Source organism: Ambystoma mexicanum, chromosome 7p (genome assembly GCF_040938575.1).
Source record: "Ambystoma mexicanum isolate Mex_15411 chromosome 7p, UKY_AmexF1_1, whole genome shotgun sequence".
NCBI classification, from domain to species: domain Eukaryota; kingdom Metazoa; phylum Chordata; class Amphibia; order Caudata; family Ambystomatidae; genus Ambystoma; species Ambystoma mexicanum.
Window position 1 is genome coordinate 51,250,687 of NC_090939.1, and position 25,883 is coordinate 51,276,569.

The window sequence follows — 25,883 nt, forward strand, 5'->3', positions numbered from 1 at the left end:
CAATTAATTTCATTTCACTCATTTAGGTAATTTCATGTCAGAATTGATCACACAGGGACCATACAACTTGCTGGTCGCTCTGGGGCCTTGTTGCCATGGGTGGGGGTTAATAGCTTAGCAACAGCCTTCCAAACTCTAAGTAAGGCCATATGGAGCCCCCTGTTGTTGGTGTTAATACAACGCTTCCAAAAAGGGGCTCCTGGATAGACTCCAGATATTAAACATATTGCCCAAGTAGCTCATGTGTACAGTACCCATATTTGGGCATTCTGTCATGACGTGTTTGACTGATTCCCTCTTTGTTGTATTACAGCAGATGCAACAGAATCGGTCCTGTTCATTCAGTGACATCGAAGAACCCATAACCCTCAAGACGGGCAGGCGATTTTTATTCACCCGAAGAATAAATCGCTGCAGGTCTATGGAAGGGCATATGTTTAATTAGGGCTGGGCCATGTGGTATGTGTATAACACGTCTGGCACAAAGGAGTAACTTTTTAGTGTACTTAAGTGGGAGAAGTTTTAATTCCAGTCCCACAGGACCAAACATTTTAGGAATGAATATCTAAGTTCGAGGAAATCATCTCCCCAATAGGGAGTCCACCCTATGTCTTCAAATAAGACTTTCATATTCCTGTTGAAGTTAGACTTTGCCTCGAGCTTGCACTCGGCATTGTCTAGGTTCTGAAGCAAAGGGTTGGTGGGCCCACTGAGTATTTTAATGTAAAGCCGCTTTTTTTTTCAGGACCATAGACTTAAGGGACATTATTCCAAATTCTAGGCACAATATTGCCATAGGGACACAGGTAGGCATTCCCAAACTTTCTCCCGAATCTGCCATTTCAGGTCGAGATCGACCAGACTCTCCAGTCCAAAAATGGCCGCCGGGACCAGGCATTGTTGATACAATCGTCTAATTCCCATAAGCGTGTAGCCACCTCTTCTTTTGTTGAATTGTGCAGTTAGCAAGATGTGCTGGGTTGCCTTCCAAGTACGCACATCGACGCATCTTTTGTAATCTAGTCCAGTATCAAATTCCACACCCAGATAAGAGATTTCAATATTATGAACAAAAGGTTTCAGTCTGGCTACACGCTTGGCGGTAAATAGCATAAGCTTGGTTCGTTTATTCATTTATAATGCGCTGGAGCCTGCGCCAGGTCTTATCCCTATTGATGATTAGGCCATTATATCCGCATACGCCCAAAGTGCGTTGGCCATGCGTTGCATGCCGCTGAAGGTGGGGTCTAAAAGTACAAGATCGTCTGCATATGCTAGTACCGTGCAATGTGTCTTGGCAATTATAGGGGGACATTCAATGCTACAGGACAAGAATAGTAGGGAAGTGAAACATACAGGTTGTATAATAAGGGTGACGTGACGCAGTCCTTTTTAACCCCATTACACTGGGCTATCGGGACTGTCATGGTTCCCTCAGCATCGAGTCTCAGAGACACTGTATTATTCTTATGGAATAATTTGATGTAGTAGAGGATTGCCTGCGGGCAGCCCAGGATTTGAAATTTATGCCACAGTAATTCCCTGACTGTGTCAAAAGCTGATTTGAAGTCTATGAAAAGGGAATATGAGGGAGGTGCGTTTTTACCATGGGTTTGTTCAACCAGGAAGTCCAGACCTCTTATATTATGGGAGGTGGAATAATCAGGTCGGAATCCACTCTGGTATCTATCCAAGATATCCTCGTATTCCACCCACTTCTGAAGTTCCCTCAAAAGAAAAGAGGCAAATAGCTTCCCCGTACAATCTAACTTCGACAGCAGGCGGTAATTACCCGTATCTCTAGAACCTCCCTTTTTTAGGCCCAGAATAAGGATGGCAGTTTGCCAGGAGGCAGTGATCTTTCCTCCTTCTAATACCTTATCGTATAAGATCTTAACCAGTGAGGACCAGAATTTAGGATTATGACTCATGACCACACTGGCCAAACCATCCGGCCCAGGAACCTGAGATGATTTTAGCATCTCATGTCTCTGATTATATTGTCATAAGTGAGATGGGATTTATGTTCTCTCATAATCAGGCGCATGCAGGCCGGCATATGAAGTAATGCACTTCTCAATGTTCTCCATGTCCATGTCATAGAAGGCAATGAGATCAAGATGGTTCATGTGCATGGTGCCATGTCTAGCTCTTGATATGTTATTTTCTGACCATTTGATACGGCTAGCTCAATGATGAATTACTTCCAGCCGAGCCGCCTTTCTTCTTTTCTAGAGAGCGGGAGCACATTCTCCTCCTGTTCTGATCTACAATCTGACTGCTATCAATTCCAGCATTAGCAGTACTCTGATCTGGTTGGCTTAAAGGTAGACGCCCCCTTCTCAGTTCAGAGTGCAAGTCACCCTGATCCTTCCCCACAATTAACGCCTCTCGATTAATAACCCTCCTTTTCCCTTCAACACCCTGAAAAGACACACCATCCAAAAATAGAGCATCATGTATTTTGCCACTTATATTAAGAAGATCGTTTAGGGCAAATTGTGTTTTTAGCATAAAAGATTTCGACTCGGCACTCAATACCTCAATGTTATTTTCAACCATATTAGTGTTTATCGATTGAGACGTTTCACTCTGAAAAATTAAGTTTGGTGAGGCCGACAGGCGATCCCTGAGTGCCTCGTCCTCAACAAACCCAATTGATGAAGATGTTATAGGTAAAGTAGACACACGAGCAAGGTTCTCTCCTGCCATAGCAATGCTCTGTTGTAATGAGAGACAATGTTTAAGCAGGGAATTGTGTCAACTCAGTCTACGTCTGACACCTCTGAGTGATTAGGCCCATCAATGTCATTTCTAGTTAATGTCTCACCCACTGCCATACTTACTGCTTGCACCTGGAGAGACGGAACTGCTTTCACTCCAGATATTGTCGCTTCCACTGTATAAAATACAGTTATGTTGCTATCTTTGTTTAACTGGGGCGAGCATTGTCTTATTGTTATCTTCACCTTCTGCAACCGTTGTGACTGCTGGGTATGGGTGATTAGAATTTGCTCCCTTTGTGTTTGCTTTTGGCATTTCCGAGTACATTTGAGCTGTTCCAAGGGCACAATCCCTAGTGCACACAAATCAAATAATGCAACGTAGATCACTTCCACTACCAAAATATACTACCACTCTGTTTATTTAGAGGCAAGCACTTATCAACTAGTATATATGGTGTCAACAGCTCTTTCTATCATGGGGTGGAATGTTAAATTGTCACTACAGCCCAAAAATCAGCACCTTTCCATTTACAGTGAATTCCTCACGAAGAGTTCCAAGACACAGTCCGCAGTCACTCTTTCGTTTCTTCAATCGTTGGTGTGGAATTGAACAGTACCAATCCCCTTGCTCCACCTTAGTTATGACTTGTCACTACTTCCATGGACTAAAATTTAATTGGCTCCATGTCGAAAAGACTGCAGTAAATGCAGTGAATCACTCCTTTTCTAGCCGCAACACACCATATACTGTATGACACAAGCTCAAAGGAGTTACTAGGGTGGATATGCAATACCAAAAAGGTTCCACTAGTCCAGAAGAACAATTCTGTAGCTTTGAGCAAGCCTAGTGCTGGCAGAGTATAAGTAGCCGGTCTAATAAGCACTACAGCTTCCCGAACGTTAAAGTAATGCGACTAACCAATGACCCAAGAACAGTTTGCATTTGCCTCGATAATGATGTTTTCCACACCGTCAGTGGAGATGTGTTTTCCTTCAGTATTATGGCAGACTTAGTCCTCCTCTAGGGCCCTCATCCATGGAGCCACGGAAACACAAAGCACAATGCAGCACACCGCTGCCCCAGTAGAGGTGCTAAAGTAGAGGAAGCCCCCTCCTTTCTCTGTAGACAATGATGACAGACTCTGCTTTGCTTGCTCTGTTCAACCTGCTAGCACGAATCACACCGCAGTAGTAGTTTACTGTGCAGCACTTTTTGCAACCCCCATTTTGAAACGTGTTGCTATCCCTAACACACATTCCTCCGGCTATCTCTTGGGGGACCAGGTGGCTTAAAAGAAAACGTAACTGAGGCTCCAGTCCTTGGAAATTATTTTCTCATATTTATTTGCGCTACCAATCTATTCCATTGCAGATCCAGTTGTTCCCACACACCCTAGGGGGCAGTATAACCATTATCTAGTATGATGCTTTAGCAATGTCTCCATTCAGAGCTTTGTTGACACCAAAATATGTTCTTCACAACTATTGTACTTATCTCTATCAGCAGGAACACAAATCCTTATTCTACCTTTCTCTCCAAGCTCTTGAGCACCGCTAGGCCCTGCAAAAATAACTAATGTGTGCTGCCCCCTAACCCATCCTCTACGGTCCACTCACTCGAGAAAAGCCCCCCTTTTGTATTGATTTAGATTTAATTTGTAATGTAGTCAAACCAAATCAACTACACATAAGCACAAGGTAAAAGCCGAAGGTGACGACCAATCGGGAGGCCAGAATCTCAACAAAACCAATGAAGGCCTTCCAGAATGGAACTCCGGGGGAGTAATAGTTCATGGAAGGTCATTCCATAATCTGGGGCCATTACTAAAAACCTGCGATCTCCCCTCATTTTGAATATAGGTTTGGGAATATTCAAAAGGAAATTCTGTTCAGAGTTGAGTCAATTAGACTTGTAATGAACTGGACTGTTTTTCAGCTGCTCTGGAGCAAGGTCATGCAAGCATTTAAAGAGTAAACCAGATCTTGAAATGTTTCAACTGATCATTAGCGGGTGCGGGGATCGTTTGAAGATAGTCTGGTTCTCCAGCATGGGGTCTGGCATGGATTCACATGCTCATGAATATTCCCCGTCGTCAGGCTGGGAATCCTCGGTAAAGAAAAAACCAGTATCAGTTTCGTTTCTGATCTGTCTTTCGTAGTAGTAACCAATCACTGGTCTCTGCGTCATACTGACCACAGCCAATGACTGCCCTCTACCTAAGCCCCGCCTCTGGCAGCCATCTTCAGATTTTTACCGCACGTTCATGTGTTGGGATCCTCGTGCTATTGCTCTCGAGCGTTAGTGCTATTTTTTCACGTTTTTTCTCAAAAACTTCGTTTTTTTCGGTCAAAAGAGCCTCAAGCTCCACCGACTCTCCATCCGATCAACGGGGACCCGTGTCGGATTGGTCTACGCCCCTCAAGGGTGAAGATTCGTCGAGCTATGCTTTTGGAGGACTCCAGAAGTTTCTCAGGCCCATCTCGGTCATGGCCCAGGAGAAGGGAAGCTCGACGCCCGGAAAGCTGTTCAGGGTCTGCCCTGGATGCCAGCTGCAGAATGTCTTTAAGGAAGACGAACACTCCTTTTGTCTTTACTGCCTACATGAAGACAAGACGCACGTGGAGAAGGACTGTGCGTTTTGCGGCAACATGTCGGAGCGGACCATGAAGGACCGCCATCAACGTCTCGCCAACTGGCTGGAAGGGGCGAGAAGAAGAAGAAGAAATCCGAGCGGTCTTCTAAGACCTTTGAGGACGCCCCGGCGACAGGGGTCCAACATAAGGCCAAGCACCGCGAGTCCGCAGGCACCGGGAGCGCCGAACTTTCGGGCTCTACGGGCACCAGGCAGGGCGCACCCTCCCCGGCACCATCAACCACGAGCCAACGCTCTGGGTCGGGTAAGAGGAAGGCCGAGCACCCGGCGAAGCTCCTGGAGAGGCCCCGGTCGAGCTCGAAGGCGGAGGGGGAGCGAGGCAGTGTCCCCCCCCTCAAGGAGAAGGCGGTGAGCGCACCAAGGGTGGTGAAAGCCTTAATCCATCCGGCCAAGGCCTCTATCGAGACAGTCGCGGCGGCCCTGGCTCAGCCTGTGGAGGCTACGCCGGTGGTGGCGACCTCGGGGCTCAGAGTCTCCCTGCCACCGCAGAGGGCGTCCTCTTTTATGCCCATCGACAGGACCCCCGTGAAACCTCCGACGGAGAAGAAAAAGGGGGGGCAGGAGGTCGCCGTGGATTCGGCCTCAACCTCTGAGGAAGAACTGATCGAGGTCTTAAGCCACGGCGTTGGCGTGGAAGAAGATCAGCCCGTCGGGAGGGATCCCGACGCAGGAGACGACGACATAGTCGAGGGTACCGACGGGGCCCCTGACCGCCCGTCGGATTACCCTCTGCCAGTGCCCCAAGACAACTCGGCGGCCATTTTGTTGGCTATACAGTCCTTATGCTCAGAGATAAGGACGAGACTGTCGTTACCAGTGGAGGAACCACTCCCGTCGGGGGACCCGGAACCAGGCCCTTCGGGCAGCCCCCCTCCTAAGAAAAGAAGGATTCACCCTCCACCTCCTTTTCAGCCGTCGGGCCCCGTTCAGCCCTCCTCCCCGTCCACGACTCGAGGGGATGATACGGGGACTGACACGGCCGCAACGGGTACGGACGACGAGGTGTACGACGAGGATCTGCCGTCGTCTCCTCCCACCCGGGCTTCCCCGCCCGACGAGATTGGATCTTTTCACTTCATGATTGCCAGGGCATCCGAGCTCTTCCAGCTCTGCCCTAAGGAGAAGAAGAAGGAAGGTTTCCTTTATCAGCGGCGCGAGGCCAAGAGGAAGACGGTCCTCGCGGTACCTCTACTGGACGATATTTGGGATGAGGGCCTCGCCCTCCTCAAGAACCCATCCACGACGCCGGCTAGAAGAGACCGGTACGAGAAGAAGTACCGGGTCCCGGACGCGGCCCCCTTGTGCCTCCGGGCGCAGCCTACCCCGGACTCCGTCGTCTCCGCGGCGGCCAGGAAGAAAGCGGGGGGGGGTTGCGGCCTCCACGTCGACTTCCCCGCCGGACGGCGAGGGAAAGAAATTGGACACGATGGGGCGCAGGGTCATCTCGTCTGCAGCGACGACGATTAAGGCGGCTAACGCCTTGGCTATTGTAGCCCGGTACGACAGGGAGCTGTGGTACAAGCTGGCTCCCCTACTGGACTTCCTACCAGACGACAAGAGGGCGGATGCCCTGGAGATCTTGCAGGAAGGTGAGGTGGCGTCGGACCACGCCATCACTATTGCGACGGACATCGCCGACACTGGATTTCGCCAGTTGGGCAACGGCGTGTGCCTTAGGCGGCGTGGATGGCTCAAGGCTACTGACTTCCGTCAAGACGTACAGACCAGAGTCCTGGACATGCCGTTCGATGGGAACAACCTGTTTGGGAAAACAGTGGACGATTCCCTTCAAGCCATTAAAGCGGACACGGAGACAGCCCGGGCTCTCGGGGTTCTCCAGCAACGGCGGCCGCCCTTTCGGAGCGGCGGAGGCAAGGGCGCCTCCAAAGGTTCCGGCGGCGGATTTTCCACCTACCGTCAAGCGGCCCGTTCGTCGTCTCAAGAAGCTTACAGGGGACGAGGCAAGTCAGGCGGACCCCGCCGTCGTCGCCAAGGAGGTCAAGGCGGCAAAGCCTTGTCGAAGCAGGATTGAACCGGCCGTGGGGTCGGGCCCCCACCGAAGCACCCCGGTGGGAGGCCGGCTGGCGAGCTTCGTCAGCGTGTGGGAGTCCATCTCCACCGACCGTTGGGTGCTGGATGCCCTAGCCCAGGGCCACGCGCTCGAGTTTCAAAGAAGGTGCCCGCGCGTCCCCCCTGTGGCCAGGAAAGAGCTTCACGTCCCTCAGCTTCTCCGGGAGGTAAGGGCGATGCTAAGGAAGGGCGCCATCGAACTCGTCCCAAGGAGGCTTCGGGGCTCCGGAGTTTACTCAAGATACTTCCTCGTGAAGAAGAAGACGGGAGGATGGCGCCCCATCCTAGACCTACGACGGCTGAACAAGTTCATCAAGGCACAGAAGTTCCGGATGGTCACCCTCCAGCACGTCCTGGGTCAGCTGGAGGAGGGCGACTTCCTGTCGTCGTTGGATTTGGAGGATGCCTACTTCCATATTCCCATCCTAAAGGGGCACTGAAAATTCCTCAGGTTCGTGGTCCAAGGGCGTCACTACCAGTTCAGAGCCCTTCCCTTCGGTCGGCACCCAGGGTATTCACCAAGTGCCTTGCACCAGTGGCGGCGCAGCTGCGCAGAGAGGGGATCCACGTCTACCCCTACCTGGACGACTGGCTCATCCGAGCCAAGATGAGGGAGCTCGCCGTGGAGCACACGGCAAGGACCGTCCAACTTCTCACAGACCTGGGATTCTCCGTGAACTACGCCAAGTCCCACCTGGTACCCGCGCAAAACGCACTGTTTCTGGGAGCGAAGCTCGACACAGTGTCCCTTCTGGCCTCCCCGTCGGAGGAAAGGACTTGGTCCATCCTGGGCAAGGTACAGCGGATGTTGGTTTCCGACGCGGCCAAGGTGAGGTCCATCAAGTCCCTCCTCGGAATGATGTCTTCTTGCATCTACCTCATTCCCATGTGCAGACTCCGGATGCGCCCGTTGCAGGAGTTCCTGGACGCGCGCTGGATCCAAACGACGGGCGGCTTCGAGGAGAGGATCACACTCGACGAGAGTTTCCGCCGAGCGATCCAGTGGTGGGGCACCCGCGCGCATCTGACGGCGGGCATGGACTTCCAGACCCCAGACCACCAGGAGACAGTGACCACGGATGCCTCCCTGGAAGGGTGGGGAGCGCACACCGAAAATCTGCACGCGAGAGGCCTTTGGCTCCCGACAGAGAAGTCCCTCCATATCAACGTCCTGGAGCTCCGTGCAGTGTTCTGGGCCCTCAGGTCCTTCCTTCCCTCCCTCAAGGGCAAGGTGGTGAGGATCTTCACCGACAACACCACCACCATGTTTTACATCAGGAAACAGGGCGGAACCAGGTCCCCAGCACTGTCCAAGGAGGCGCAGGACCTGTGGCATTGGGCCGTCGCCCAAAGGATGTTTCTGGTGCCGTTTCATCTGGCAGAGATAAAAAACACCATCGCCGACTCACTCAGCAGGGAGCTGCGCTCGTGCCACGAGTGGGAACTACGGCAGGATCTAGTGGATCGCCTCTTCCGACGGTGGGGCACACCCCAGATCGACCTGTTCGCGACGGCGACGAACTCCAAGTGCCGGAGGTTCGCCAGCAGGTTTCCCCAGCCGAGGAGCATGGGCGATGCTTTCTCGTTCCCCTGGGCGGGCCTGTTCCCATACGCGTTCCCTCCATTGCCACTACTGATCCGGCTCATCAACCAGCTCAAGAGGTCACGGTGCAGGATGATCCTCGTCGCACCTGCGTGGCCGAGGCAGATATGGTTCCCGGACCTTCTGGACTTGTCAGCGTCCCCGTCAATCAAGCTGCCAGTGGATGCGGATCTGCTCTCCAGGGAAGGAGGCGCCATCCTCCACCACGACCCAAAGTCGCTGAACTTGCAGGCCTGGCTCCTGCAGCGCTAGAGTTTGGAGGATACGACATACCGGCCGACTGCAGAGAGGTTCTTGCAAAGGCCAGGGCGTCCTCGACTCTTAAATGCTACGGACACAAATGGAAGAGGTTCTCTGTCTGGTGCCACGCACAGAAGATTAACCCTCTAAGGATTACGGCTCCCCAAGTACTGCCGTACCTGTTGACGCTGGCCAAAGCTGGACTGGCACACGCGTCCATCAAGATTCATCTTGCTGCGATCTCCCGATACACTAGAACCACGGGGCGGACGTCCTTGTGGTCTCATCGTCTGGTGAAAGAGTTCATGAAGGGACTGTTCAGATCGTTCCCGCCGGTGAAGGCTCCGGCCCCGGCGTGGGAGCTCAACGTGGTGCTGACCAAGCTCATGGGACCTCCGTTCGAGCCTCTGCACTCGGCCCCGTTGAAGTTCCTGTCGTGGAAAACAGCGTTTCTTGTGGCCATCACCTCCGCACGACGGGTGGGAGAGATCCAGGCCCTTTCCTGCAAGGCCCTGTACTTGACTTTTCATGACACGGGGGTGGTGCTCAGGACGCACCCCTCCTTCATGCCCAAGGTGCCGTCGGACTTCCATCTCAACGAACCCTTGGTGTTGCCTGTGTTTTTCCCGTCGCCTTCGTCGCCGGCTGAGAGGACTTTTCACTCGCTGGATGTGGCTAGAGCGCTGAAGTTCTACGTGGATCGCACGAAGTGTTTTCGGAAGACGTCACAACTCTTTGTGAACTTTGGACCTGTCAATCAGGGGAAGGCTCTCTCGAAGGCTTCCATTTCCAGATGGCTCTCCGGCTGTATCATGTACTGTCACCGGTTGGCAAACCGACCGCTGCCTGGCCGTCCGAGAGCACATTCCACCAGAGCGATCGCAGCTACCACGGCTTTCCTATCTGGTGTGCCCCTGCTGGACATTTGCAGGGCTGCTATGTGGAGGTCGACGCACATCTTCACAAAATTCTACTGCGTCGATCGGGATTCCAGGGAGGAGTCCAGGGTCGGCCAAGCAGTGCTGCGCAACCTGTTCGCCTGAGGTGAGCCTGGTGAGGAGGTAAGATTGCTTAATGTTGAGTTTGATGTGATGCTTAATGTTGAGCCTTTGCCACCTCCCGTGGTTGTGCATGTGGGTACTGCTATGTATTCTTTATTCATGAGCATGTGAATCCATGCCAGACCCCATGCTGGAGAAGGAACAAGTTACTTACCTGTAACTGTTGTTCTCCAGCCTGGGTCTGGCATGGATTCACATGCGAACCCTCCCGCCTACCCCTCTGCGGCTCTTCACTTGGTCATACTGCCACTTCACGTGCTTCCAAATCTGAAGATGGCTGCCAGAGGCGGGGCTTAGGTAGAGGGCAGTCATTGGCTGTGGTCAGTATGACGCAGAGACCAGTGATTGGTTACTACTACGAAAGACAGATCAGAAACGAAACTGATACTGGTTTTTTCTTTACCGAGGATTCCCAGCCTGACGACGGGGAATATTCATGAGCATGTGAATCCATGCCAGACCCATGCTGGAGAACAACAGTTACAGGTAAGTAACTTGTTCCTTCTCTCTTGGCCTGCCCAAGCATAAGATGGACTGCCGCATTCTGTACCAACTGTGGCTGGTATGCAGGGATACCTGCATATGAAGCATTTGCATAGTCAAGTTTACCGTTTTCACGCGCAGAAAATGTCCTTGCTCCACATCACTTGACAAGATAAGTAATCGGTTGTGTCAAAGCTATTGAATGGGCTTGGTCGACATTAGCTGGTAATACATCAGCACTAGAGCAGGCAGGTTTTAGTTTACTCAGTAAAGAGATAACTAGTTCCAGCAGGCCCTCTGTGAATGTGATTGAATGTAGGTACGGATTGAAGCCTTAAATAGATTTTATGGATCGTGTCAATAAAAAGTGATTACATGGATATGTTAAGTCTGTTGAGGGTTCTAATGGCTGTGAGGAGCAAGATGGATTAATAAAAGTATTAGCAATCGAAAATAACTTAACATACTTATTTATAACCCCATTGATTTGATCTTGTAAAAAGGCTGATTCGGCTTTGAAAACTGCGTTTTTATACATTGCAAGTACTTGGCATACTTCCCGAAGAAGTGGAACGTCCCTGGTTTTTCTCCACACATTTACTTTCTGAGGATAATGTTGTCAGGGATTTTTAACTCGCATGAATAACAAGAATTTGAAACTTTAAGAAGCTGCAAGGGGACCAGTGGGGCATGAAAATCATGTACCTGTTGAAACAAAGATTGACATTGATCAAAGAAAGGATTAATAAGTGAGTCATCCTCGCAGTTCAGTAAATTGAAGAGTAAAGTATCTGAGCTGATTTGTGATGAAGCTCTTTTAGATCATCAAGCTTTCACTGCAGTAGAATATCTTGGGTCGGTGCAATGCATACTTATAAAGAATCTTGCTAGGTGATCGCTCCAGGAAACCAGGACGGTGGAGGGCAGAGTGGGATCCAAACTGAGCTAGAGGAGGTATGGCATTCCAGGGCATGCTAGGGTCATACCTCAAGTAATTAGCAGGAATCGCCATATTCCAAGCAGTCCAACCAGATGTTGAGATTACCTACAATTGGAGACAACTGCTCTTACCATTGCTGGCAGTGTTGGGGAGCAGGTGTAGAGTGTGAGAAACCTGAGGGTATCCTCACACCTACTCCTCTTGGATCCTCTGCTCAGGTGGCCAGCTAAAAGCCATCGCTTTTGGATCCTGAGCCTGGGTGGGGAGATGCGAGGGAGGATCACCTGGGTGGAGGGTCCTTGGGGAGAGGATGTCTGCAGGTGAGACATGGTATCCCCTTTTCTTTGAAAGTCAACCTTACTCTCCCCCTGCCTCTATAAGCTGTTGCCAATCACTTCCCCTCGTTCATACCACTATAGTACTGGGACGAGGAAGAGGCGACGAGGAGTGGTAATCACTAACACGATGTCATTTCATCACTCTGGTACTGATATGAGGAAGAAGCCTGAGGACTGTTGTGAGGGTCAGGCATGTCCAGGGAACACCCATAACTATGGTCAGGCAATTGGAATTGAGGACTCGCACCCTCAACTTGTTCATTGGTTGGAGGTGCATAAAAGTTGGAGCCGACTATCGGGAAAGAGAGACCAGCAGGAGAGAGAAGCCGGGCTAAGCGTATTGGGCCTTCGAGGAGGGAAATCCTGTCGAAGAGGAGGCTGCCATGGGAGCATCCAGTAGTTGGAGCCTCCCTGGTTGGGTGCCCACAGCAGGAATTGTAGGGCATGGAACGGATCCTATTGCTGTAAGGTACTGGTAGCATCCGCAAGAGGCGAGCTGAGGTGCTGACAACCCACAGAGAGAATACTGCAGTGCGAGCACGGCTCGCAATACTATGGAGACGTGTTTGCAGAGCAGAAGAGAAAAGCAGCCGCGCTGAGGAGCTGCCAGGGACCGGTGAGTGAACACAAGGGAACACTTGTACCGGGGAACTCCTGGGGACTATTACAGGGAAAGAGTAATTGCTGAATGAGCAAAATGAGATGTGCAAGATTAAGTGAACCCAAATTGAAGGGTTACAGTGAACCATACACGCAGGTTGAACTGTAAATGAAAGAATATGAACTAACTATTCAATACCAAACTAAAGGAAAGCTTTGTAAAGCCTATGAATGGAAGGCAAGATTGTGTGAAGCACACATAAAATATAGATTGAAAAGAATGAATCTTATGAACTACAATGAAAAGCAAGTAATGAATATTACTGAAGAGTACAGATCTATCCTCCAGTCTCCCAAAAATAAAAATGGAGAAAACTTGTACGTGTGATTGTCCTTCCCAGGCTGGATTATTGTAATTCATTGTTTGCTGTGGCAAGTAAGGACTGCCCAGGTAGAGTACAGAAAATTCAAAATGGTGGTGTGTAACATTGCCTTGCGAGAACGTGTGACCGAAGCTAGGATGAGTCTACATTGGCTCCTGAATGCTGAGAGAATTCAGTTTAAAGTTCTGACCCTGGGACACAAATGTGTGTAAAGCAATGCACCCTCCTACCTCAAAGAGAGGTTGGCAATTTACCAACCGGCTCGTGACCTAAGATAATCAGACACTTCCTGTCTACGAACTTCCAGGCTTAGGGAAACATGTGTGATGGGGCGTTCCTTTCCAGTAGTGTGGCCCAGGCATGGAATAAGCTTCGGGGTGGATCGCTCACTATCCTGTAGGTCAGATTTGTCTGTTTTGTTGTCCTTGTTTCGTTTTATGTATGCCCTGATGCCTGTGGGCTGTTGGCGCTTAACAAATTAAATAAATAAATAAGTATGAAAGTAATGTGGTCCCGGAAAGAGTGCACCACGTAGTGAACTGTATGAAAGAACACTGTAAAGGAACAGGTAGGTGCTATCCTGCCAGTCCCCACCCTGTCGCCACCGTCCTATTGAAACAGTTGGAGAAGAGCAATGGATGGGACCCCCTGTATCGTTCTGATACTGCATCAAGTGTATGAGAGAAGTTATGCACTCAGACAGCCATACAGAATGTACCCTCGCACTGAAGGTGTGGAAGGATATCGCATAAAAGAAAGTTATATGGAAGGATGTCTTTTGCCAAGATGTTTGAATGCATCAGTGAATATTGTGGATGGGCGTTAAATTAAATCTGACAAGGACAAAGAGATGTCATAAAGAATATAGCGGAGGTACTGGCAACCCACAGAGAGAATACCGGAGTGAGTGTGGTTCGCAATACTACAGAGACGTGTTTGCAAAAGAAAAGAAAAGCAGCCGCTGTACAATTTCTGGCCTTGAGGAAGAGGGAATGGGCCTAGAGGAGGACGACGAAGAGGTGGATTTCAAAACTTTCAAGGAAGAAGAGGATTTAATTGTTCCGTTGACCAATACCTCCCCTCGATAGGTTTTGTATTTTGCACATCATTATACCCCAATGATGTGCATTGGGGTATAAGACTCCCGCGTAATCAAACCTAGGCATTTGTGTACATGCATCAGCCCGATGTTTGTCAAGTCTCCCTACTTTATTAAACTGAGAATAAAGTAGTACTTTGCTATATTCCTTGAGTCTGTCCGGTTATTTGATTTGTCATCATTATTGTAATTCCATCTAGAACAAAATGCGCTTCAAGGTGCTAAAGCACAACCATTATGGCAAAGACAAGAGACTGGCAAAGAGGAAAGCACATTGTGGCAAAGCCAAAAGACTGGCAAGGAGAAAGCAAAGTGAATGTGAACTAGAACACAGGTACAGAAACAGAAGAACCTGTGTGGGCAAGAAAGCCTTGGCTTACTGTTTGCGTGACCTGTAATGGGTGGACCGTGTGGTCGGACAACTGCGCCAAGACCGGGGATACCCAATCTGTGAAAGTCAAGGAACCATACAGATAACAAATCTGTATGTGTAAAGAGATTACTGAAGTGCAGCGGAAGAAATCAATCTGTATAAATTGTCCGAAGGAGTGTAAAGTTGACCTCAGACTGGTTTTCCATATTAAGGGAGTGAAACTAAGTGTGATTTGGCAAGCTGGGCAAGCTGGACAAGCTGACGTCTTGGGGAAGGGAAACCTAAGACCTTATGACCTTTGTTGTCTTGAGGAAGGGAACCTCAAGGCCCCTTTTTGGAACTGTCTTGTCTTGGAACACTGAGTTGTTGTTGACATCCCTACACATTGTTTAGCTTTAGTTGTGAGGGCAAGGATAGGTTTTGGACACAGACAGACTTTTAAGTTGAACTTTCTAACTTAGACTTCCCTTAGTTTCTTTAGGTAGGGAAATCCCATCTTAGCATAGGGCAAGTTAGGCCTTCAACCATCCTGAAGTTAATAAAAGTATTTTCTTTTACTTTGAATCTGTTTGTGTCTTGCTATATGATGCCTTCACAAGAGGTGTCTTCTTCTTTAACAGCGGGGTCTAGTGGTGTTGTGGTTCCGGTCTCCACCAGCGAACAGACCTCCTCTTCAGGGTCCCATGTTAATGAAAGACCATCAGGATTACACAGTCCGGAAGGGGCAGTCATAACCTAGTGAAGGGTATGAGCTCCAGTAAAATTGTCAAGGTGAATCAGGACTTAGAGCTGGCGGGAGGCACTGTGGAAGGTCAAACAAAGCTTCTTTTTGCAGTAGATGGCTTGGGAAGTGCTGGTCTCCGGAGCAGCTTCCAGTGTTGCTCTGTGGCCTATCATGCTTTGGATTCTTGGCACCAGTGGTCAACCAGTGGTCCAGAGCCTGAAAAGAGAATGACCACATAAGGCCATTTCCTCTCTGTAGCCGGAGGTAAGACTGCCATAAATACAGTGCGCCAAAATAATATGGCTTAAACTACAAGGTTAGCCACTTTGGCCATTGTAATGGTAAAATGGCTACCTCACAGTTTAAAAAAGAACACAGAAGGGCGTCCAAAAGTACCGTTGCCACCAGCCTCTCTGCACTACAGTTAACATGGGAAAAATGCCCATGAGGTAAAGAGAATAGAGCAAGTGCATAAATGAGCCAGTAGTGCCTTATCGTAGACATGCCAGGACCATTAAATAGCAGATATGAAGAGATTGGAAAGGTACAAAGAATACAATTTTTACTGACCAGCATCATGCATTTTCTTTACTTCTTTTCCTTTTTTATTGATGTTTTGTTTGTACTCTTACGCCCAGTCCCTTTTCCTCCATACTGTTGGGATGTCCCACGGAATGGGGCAGAACATCTTGCTAAGCAGCTGTAAGGTTCTGTCCTTCCCTAATTTGCAAAAGCAGCTGAACCCAGCAGACCCACCAAGGCATCTCGTTATCAACTGACATACAGGATAACAGTTGAACCCGACACACCAAAGGGAGAAAGGAGAAGTAGATAAAATAACAAACAGACATCCTTGCTTCAGACCTTTGAATGGAGATCTGCAGAAAACAAGAAGAAACATACAGGTAAGTAGACCTATTCTATCCTAATCTCCATTAAACTCGCCCCCATTACCTTTCTTTCCCTCTGCAAAAGCCCAGAGGAAGTTGAGTCTCAATGTATTTTTCCCCGCTCTGAAACTTGCTTTTCTTAATGACTTGGAACACATCTTCAGAGCTCATGAACTCACATTGAATTGGGGAACAAATATCAAATCTTTTTTTCCTGACTTTCTTTTTTCCTATGTAGTTTCCATTCAGCTAAAATCTCTTCTATGATACCTTTTCCTAACTAAACTTATAACTACCAAGAAGAAGCCCATAAACTTTGCACAACTCTTTTCAATGGAAAATGGCCTACCCAACTCTCTCTTCCTACTAAGGAGCCCGGAGAGACACTATCCTTTATTTCCCTTTTTAATGAAGCCTTGGAGCAAGCCTGTACAATTAAGTCTTTACACTTGCCATGTTGAATTCCCAACAGACCTATAGTTAATAAATATCTTGAAAGGTGCCCTCTCAGCCGGCCCTACAGACCAGGTGCAGCACAAATCTACCCCAGAGTGGACGAGGAGCCCCAGGCTGCAACCAAAGACACATCGATTGACAGTATCGATTAAAGCACCAAGAAGCCATGTTGCTGACGTCGGTAGGGACACCACAACTTAGCAGCGTTAGACATGAAGCACATGCGCCATCCGCACTTCGGGACACAAACACGCACTCGAATACACGAAGAACACAAGGGTACATTTCTATAGATAGAGGACAGATACATATACATACAGTTATTGCTTTTATTATTTTATCATTAGCTAAACTCAGAAACCACAAGAAGCAAGAGATCCTGAGCAAAGCTTGCAGATACTTACATACAAATAGCCTTAATGAACTGCAGGAGCACCTATGGGACCTGACAGAACCAGGTGTGACTAACCTATGGAGAATATAGAATAGCATGAACACTGTAGATGCTGTATTATGCTTTAGGAAAACTAGAGCAGGCCATAGGCCTCTCAGCAAGTGCTGTGCTGAATTCAGGTGCAACAGAGAGCAAACAAAACGTGTGAGACAGGGCCCATTGCCAGGGCCACAAGATACGGATGACATTCCATTCCCTGAATGACAGTAGCACCAGCTGCAATAAATACAAATACTTCCTCATAATTCAGAGCTGCACCTCCCTATCATGGTCTCCGAACACTTGATCCGGCCGACGCAGACAATGGATTGTGACCGGCGCTGGGAAAGAGAGCTGATCTCGCGCTACCAGACAAAGGGCTGCAGAAAAGATGTTACAAGTGTTGCACGGAACGAACGAGCACTCTCATAGCCTAAGGTAGTACACACAAGTTACAATGCAGACACATGGTCATTCTTATTACCTTCAAAAGGTACACCAAGAGCTGAGAACCATTTGCAGATCCCAGGCCTGGGGGCATCCGCTCTAGCCAATCACAGTTTAGTATCCTAGGGGTGGGTAGCAACGGGCAAGAACCAATGTTAACACCCTCATACTGCAACATTGTTATAGATCGTGACTTTGGGATAAACAAGGCCAGCCACCTGACTTGAGAAAGCCAGTAGAGTAACGCACATATACGACCAGATAGGTTATTAGGCTCCTGACGGCCAATCCCAGATGTCGATAGGTTTTTTGAAAAAAGGCCCAGGTAGTGACTGGGCAGTGATGTAATTCTACATCGAAACTGGCCTGTGAGCTGGGAGAAGTGGAGATGTCCATGGATTTCTTCTGTCCCCTGTTCTGATCCCTGTTGGTTTTATTTGTAATGAACCGCAGTTTGAACTTGCTGTAGACTGAGTCCTCCATTTGTCCTCTGGAAGGTGTTGGGCCTTCCGAGAGTCTGCGAACTCCTGGTGGCCCTCTGGCATACCTGGGAGTCTGTCCCAACAAGACAGCAAGATGAACGATGATGCAACTGCCTCACACAGGAACAAGTTAATTAAATACAATATTTACAAGGACACCGCTGAAGTGCCATTCTCCTCAGTGACGGTGTAAGCACTTGAAACTTTACTGCAATATTCACAAGAAAGTTCTACATTTATCACAGCTGCCAGAATGCTGCACTCCTACAGTTACTCTCCTGCTGTCCCTTGAAGGCACACCAAACCTGCTCTTCCTGCAAAATTTGCTTTACGTGATCTAACTTGACGAGTGAAACCTAAACAGGACTTCCATATATAAAGTCAACTATGAAAGGCAGTTTAGAATGTTGGAGATGGGTTCCACATACAGCTCCAACCAATCAATGGGCTTGTGCCCCTCTTCCATCTTGGTATGTGAAGACATCCTGGTCCTGCACAAGACTGATTAAGATTTAAATAACTTTTCTTAAATTCACGATTCCTCTACTCCACCCACATGTGTGAATTAATCTTCCTAAAGACATACACTTCCAGACCATCATCTCCTGTATCTGAAACACCCCCACCTTATGAGCTCTCTTGGTTGTTTTTGTGACAGACCTGACAGCAGCAATATAGAATTATATTGCAACGTGCATGGCCTGACACGCCCTGCTCGGTACCCACCCCCAAGCGTCAGTCTCTTTTTCTGCATTCGACAGGACAGAGCACCGAGCAGCAGCTGTGTGTTGTTATGCACAAATGTACCTCCCGTTGGTCATACCCAACGTATTACAAAGGTGTATCGTGTGTCCCTGGAGCTGCTCCTCCACGGACCCACACACCTTGTGTTTGGGGATGTCACACGCATGGCACTCGGTCTCCATCAACATTTTTTTTATCAAGGATTAGTTCCATTGAAAGAGGTTATGATATGATATGGCATTTGTAACGCGCCTATACACAAGTGTTTCAAGGCGCGAATTTCATCGAATTTCCATACATAAAGTGTAAAGTGTTTATACTTCGAAACCCTTTCATCGAATTGAGTTTCGTTATAGAAACACTTTACATTTTTTTGAATGACAATTCGCTCAAACATGCATAACGTTACAAGGACCTGTTCAGTGCTGAAATCTATTCAATACAGTTAAACTGTATTTCAGCACTGGACAGCTCCCTCTAATTTGTGTAGTGTCAGCGAGTGCACTTGACACTTTTATTTATTTTGTTTATGGCGGGGTCCCCAATAAAATTAAATAAAGGTCCCTAGTCCTGAAATTGCTTGCTAACACAAGTCAGAGGTAGCTGTCCAGTGCTGAAATCTGTTCAATACAGTTACAATGTATTTCAGCACTGGACAGCTCCCTCTAACTTGTTTAGTGATTATTTTTTTATTGGGGGGTGGAGGGGGGTCCTCCCCTTAAACCCCCATTTTCAAAATTGAACCCTTTCCTCGACCCATTGAATTTCCAACCCAAACATCCATACATCTATTTTTAAGGTATGTTTGAGTTGGAGATTCAATTAAAAAAAAAAATCAATGAATATTCTTTTTGATGGAAAAGCATTTCAATGAATACATTTTGATGGAAAAAGTTTCTATGAATCTTTTTGCGATGAAAAGTCTGAATGGATAGGGAAGCTACGCATTGCAAGAGTGCCATGGTATACAATCACTTTCTAACTGGCATACGCACTGGGTGGGATACCTTTGAAATGTTATTGTTGTTCTTCTTTCATTCCAAATGGCATTTTGGGTTGTGACTCTCTCCTTCTTGCGATACTGTTCTCTTTCAATATGTGCTTGTGCTATTTCCAGCACCACATTACTCATCCTCGTTAAGTATTTTGGACTCCATACATTTTAAAAATAAAAAATTATCTATCTTTCTCTATGCTCATTATAATATATTGACCTGTTACCTCGCTAACTAATATATTTCAGGTCATTCAAGAAGCCACAGAGATCTACAGGTGCATTGATTCCTACTACCATACCCAGGACGACTCCCTGCTCTTAGTCCTGCATAACCCTATGAGCCAGCTGCGGCAGTGCCAGGAATCCTGGGACATGGCTCTCCATTCCAATGTTGGATTCAGGTAATCCGCTAAATTTCGGATTCTCTTGTCTCATTGGACATCTATAGCAAAATGTTCTGTTTACCATTGTTCAGCTTCAGTAGATAGATTTTGTTCAAGTATGGACATTTCCTACTGTTCAAAATATCCAAAATAACCTTCCACACACCAGAGTGTATGGTTGGGACTGTCACATGAGCAGTGTAGGTCATGACTTAAAAAAGATGGTCTGGCAATACTTTCAGAAACTTTGGAAGTATTCCTTTGTGCTCTGCATTAGGGGAGGGATTAATCTTAGGTTCCAGAAGTAGGGGCTCTCTAATACATCTCTCTTTGACTAAATAGAATTCTATGTGGGTTCATTACCAGAAATCACTCTGTGGTAAATTACTTCACTGTGGGTTTGTTTCCTTTCTTTTAATGGGGATGAAGGATCCCCATAAGGCCCCCTTACACCTGGGTCTAGATAAGTGAAGAAATCAAAAACTTAGTGGCATCAAATGGAAGAAAAAGGCGAGATTTGCAAATGTTGAACAGATGATAACGATAAGCAGGTGAAGTTGTAGAAAATTATAAGAAAAAGATAGGTTAATATCAAGATAGAGAATGAGATTACGTGCAGAAGAGGAAATAGGAAGTTGTGAAGTGAGACAAAGGAAGTGGAAGGAATAGTATTAGCAAGAAAAAAGAGAACTTCAGTTTTAATAGCATTTAGGACTAGAAAATGATCCAACATCCAGGATTTTATATCTAAAAGACAAGAGGTAAGATTACTATGAATAGAAGAAGAAAGATGAGAAAGACAGAAAGAGCTGGGTATGAGCGCATAGAAATGATGGGATATCCCAAAAGATGAAATGATAGCAGCAAGAGGAGATGTGTAGAGAGAGAAAAGAAAAGGTCCTAACACAGAATCTTCAGGGACACTGTGAACAAAAGGTAGTGTGTCAGAAGAGGACCCCACAAAGAACATTTTAGGTGCAATATTAAAAAAAAATCTACTCAATGGACGTAAGCATATGTTTTGTAGGTTTTTTTATCCTTGTCTTTTAAAAGATTTTATTTGAATTCCTGTTACATCAATAGTACGTTTTTAACCAATACACGCCAAAACATACATATAAAAGTATCAACTGAATAAATGCATATTTTGTAATCTAATCCTTTATGAAAGGAAAGTATATCCAGCTCATACAATATTTGGTTAAGCAATTTTTATGTGCATGAACCACCATTGCCTGTTTCATTTATTCCGCAACTGTATTGTTATCCATTACCGACTCCGAGGGGGTCTTGGTAAAATCCCCTCTGCTAGAGATTGCCTTTTATCTTAGTTGTCGGCCAAGGAATGTCTTTCTGATTTCTCTTTAATAAACTGAGGATTCCAGAATATTTCCCAGGTTTTCAAATGGATTTTCTGTCTCTGTGACCTGTGTGAGACAGGCATTGTATCAATAGAGGCACAGACTCAAGGATGTTAATTTCAAAATCTTTATTTACTGGGGGGTGCTGTTGCGCATATTTGAAGATGGCTGCCGCCTGAGAAGCTCCGGCGACAATATCCTGGGTAAATATCCTCGGCACTGGGCCCTTTCCTGATTCCTGGAGCCACCCTAAGGATGTGCTAAGTAAGGGGACATATTTTGGGGCCGGTATTTTGCCCATCCATGCAGCCCTGTTGCCTGCTGAAACCCCAAGCTGAGAGGCGGGAGGACGGAGTTGGGGAAGGGGAGAGCCGAGCTGTTGACAGGAGAGCGTCGCTGCAGGGCAGGGCAGGCCTGACTAGCGGTGGTTCCTGTCACGCTCGGCTGACCTGATACCCAGTGCTCCCCAGAGTTCTGTGGCGGCCAGCTGTGGAGATCTGCCCCAACGTGTGCAATGAGGTGCTGTGCCGGCGAGGGAGATTGAGAGGGACCACGGACAGCTAAGGAGCCTTAACGGTGCTACAACGCTCTGTCTGCTTGTCCCGCGGCCACCCATTACCTGCATGCGGGCTCCTTCATGATCCGGCGAGGAACCGCTATTCAACTGCACGCAGGTGAGCCCGCTTCCCCTTGCTAGGTGGGGGGTCCTGCTCTCCGGGCGTCATACTCACGCGGCTTCCCTTTGAAGATGTGAGACCTGCAGCTCTATACTAACGAAGACTGGCTGCCGCCTAGTCCGCATTTATTGTTTTATTCACCCTACTCCTGTGTGAAGATTGTCTTTGGGGCTATCTGGCCGTCCCTGGAACACTGCTGCACTACTAGGACGTGGTGGGGGTGATCACCGGCTTTCCTTGCCCTGTGAGCGGTACCTCTGTGCCGGTGAACTTAATCACTTTCACCTGGAAGGACTTTTGACAGCACTTTGTTGCACTTCTGGCGCTAGTGAGCGACATTGCGGTGGAGGCACGGCCTGACGTGGTATAAGGGGTACTGTGGTGAAGTGCTCCCCTTTTGTGGCAATGGCCCCAGGCGCAGTCACCTGGGTGTCAATTGGGACTCATTGTGCAGGACTGGAGGGTGGACAGTATCAAGCGATGACTATGCCTGCATTCCTCAAGGGATAACCTCTGCCTGGCCAAGACTCTCGATGTAGATCTGCATTACACTACTGGTTCTCCCCCCATCGAAGTGGGTGGCTGAGGCTTGGAAGACTGCACCCTGAAAGCATATCTGGTGTCACTAACTTTCGCTGGCCGAGTTTTGGGGCCCATATCATCCCTCCCAAGCAACCTGATGTTTATATCCGGAGCCTCATCAATGGTACAGCAACCACTGTGGGACACTATTATGGGTAATTCCAAGAAACAAGCAAGGATGGACCAATTTGCACATGTGGACCCGTCCCAGCATCCACCGCCCATAAGCCAGGACCAGACGCCATCTCAGTTTGATGCGGCAGCTTTAAATCAGACGCTGCTGGCTCTAAAGACTAGTACCGACGCTCTGGGGGCAAAGATTGATGCCTTATCCTGCAAGGTGGATACCTCTGCCATTCAAATAGATAAACTCTGTGGCCGCATGGCTGAAGCAGAACGGCGGATAGGGGATGAAAAGGACAAGGCTGCTACGTTGCAACGAGAGATGGTGGTGATGCAGCAAACAGTGAAGAAAGTGCTTGCCAAGAATGAAGATTTGGAGGGGCGCTCGAGGCGTAATAATATTCGCATATTGGGGGTTCCGTAGTCCACCTCAATTGATAACACAGAGAAGTTTGTGGAAACCTTATTGGGTGAAATACTCGATAACCCTCCTCTCACATCGATGTTTATGGTTGAGAGGGCGCACGTTCGATGGCTGCTAGACCGCCTCCCGGGGCCCCTGAGCGCCCGATCATCGCCAGGATCTTCTGTTATAGAGACCATGATGCCCTCCTTCGAGCTGCCAGGTAAAAAGGGGAACTGCGGTGGGGCTCCTCAATGATCCGACTGTTCCCTGATTTTAGCCCAAATGTCCAGGATCAACGTAAGACATTGCAGAACGTAAAAGACATCCTTCGTGCAAAGGGAGTGAAATATGCTATGCTGTATCCGGCTAAACTTCGCATCCAGCTTTGAGGATCCACTGTCTTCTTCACCTCAGTGGAGTCAGCGGAACAATTTGCAAGGAATCTTTCTGATCGGGGTGGATCACCAGGCCGATCTTGGCGTTCATGATCTGTCTCTGCACGGAGGCAGGTGGTTTTAGCCCTTGGTTTCCCCTTTCTCAAGTTGATATCTCCCGATCCGGAGGGCTGGTTGGTCGTAAGTGCCATAATATTTGCTGTGGCCGCTTAGGTATGTGCCGGTAGGTTCAAGTTTCTGGCGTGGGAGGATTGTCATCAGTTTCTAGTTTTCAATCGAGCCCTAATTGCGCTTCACGGTGCACTCAACCATGCCGTATTCAAGTGATACAAATAACCCGCTATATTTCCAATCTGACCACACCACTCGGGTCTCCTCCATATTCAGAATGGCCAAATAATCGCAACTGCATTACATGACAAGCCCGTGTTGACCTTCTTGGATTGTCTTGGAATATTCGGGGGCTGGCCAACCAGAAAAAGACACAGCTGATAGCTAATTAGAACCACGGTGCAAATATACTATGTCTTCAGGAAACTCATTTGGCTAGAGGTGCTCCTCTCCTGACAGGTTGTGGGGCTCTCATAGATATAACTCCTCGTACTCCTCGCACTGAATGATGAAGAGGGGAGATTGCTACTTTTGGCAGGGGAAACGTTTGGTCTCCGGCTACTGATTACAAATGTCTACTCACCCAACATGGACTTACCTGAGTTCTTCCATTAGTGCGTTAGGCATCTCCACAAATTCACTGGGTATGAGATGCTATGAGTTGGCGATTTCAACCTGGCCCTGAAAGCGTGGGTAAATATCTCACAGGATTTTGGTTGGCACGATGTGTGGCGCAGACTGCATCCCAATGACAGGGAATATACCTTCTTCTCAGGAGTTCATAGCAGCTCATCTAGAATTGACTACGTGATGTCAACATCCTCTATTCTTAGAGCGGCTACGGAGGCCACCATACTCCCTAGTACCCTGTCCGATCATTCCCTGGTGTTAGTTCGGTTTGATTCGGGGGAATGCCCCCATAGCCAGCTTCGCTGGCGGTTCAGGGCTACTGCCCTTAGAGACCCAGTGTTTCTAGCCGACATAGAAAAGGACATACACATATTATCAAACTAATGCGGGCTCGGTCCCGGACCCTGATACGATTTGGGAAGCCTTTAAGGTATATATACGGGGCTGCTGTATATCAAGGGAAGGAGGGATACTGAAGGCGCTAAGGCGGTCTATGAAAGGCTTAGAGGATATTATACGGGAGGGAGAAAGACGGCAGAGTATTCGGGATACCCCCGAACTTCGCTGAGAGCTAAAAGCACATGGGGAGGTGCTTCAGGAATTAGCGGACAGTGAAGATAGCTATATGGGTGATCCAATCTTGGCGACCAGATATGGAAAGGGGGAAAGACCGAGTAAGACCTTAGCTTGGGCCATTAAGAAGGAACGTCGCTCCACCAATATAGTTGAAATTGAGGGCCGGGATGGGGATCGAATAAGGGACCCCAAAGGGATCAATGATGCATTCATGGAATTCTATGATCGCTTATACACTGCACGCCCTACCCCCAGGCGCGACGCGTTGCTCAGTTATCTAGATGAGGTGGCATTGGGGTGGCTACACCCTGAACAAGGCAGTGTCCTTCACCGTGGAGGAGGTTCGTTGTGCCATCAAATCTCTCCCTAATGGCAAAGCCCCGGGTGTAAATGGTATCACAGCTGAATTTTATAAAAAGTACATTGATCTGGTTACCCCTCATCTGCTGGCGATGTTTGGTGGCCTTCCGTACTCTACAAGGTCTGCGTTAATTACTGTGTTGTTGAAACCTGGGAAAGATCCCCTTCACTTATCCTTTTACATGCCATTGTCGCTAATTAATACCGACAATAAAATTCTCGCCAAAATCCTCACGGACCGTCTACACCCACACATGCCTGGCCGGGTGTTACCGGACCAAGCTGGATTCATTCCTGGGCGCTCTACTCAGAATAACTTGCACCAACTCTTTACACCTATGCATAATATCATCCCAGAAGTTCCAATGGCTGTGGTTGCCCTGGATGCCGAGAAGGTGTTTGGTTCTGTTGAATGGTCCTTCCCTTTCGAGGTGCTTTGGCGATCAGGCCTGGGTCTTACCTATATCAGGTGGGTCGAGCTTTTGTTTACAGTGCCAAAGTCGGCTATATATACGAATGGCTTTATGTCAGCTCAT

At 48.1% G+C, this 25,883-nt stretch overlaps 1 protein-coding gene across 3 annotated transcripts in view; it reads left to right on the plus strand.

Moving 5' to 3' along the window:
* SPAG17 (sperm associated antigen 17) overlaps positions 1-25,883 on the plus strand; it is a 1,712,709-nt gene that overhangs the window by 836,260 nt on the left and 850,566 nt on the right. For all 3 annotated transcript variants that reach the window (XM_069635754.1, XM_069635756.1, XM_069635755.1), the window contains exon 18: positions 19,990-20,144. In XM_069635754.1, the coding sequence (XP_069491855.1) occupies positions 19,990-20,144 (155 nt within the window). The remainder of the gene's footprint in view (positions 1-19,989; positions 20,145-25,883) is intronic.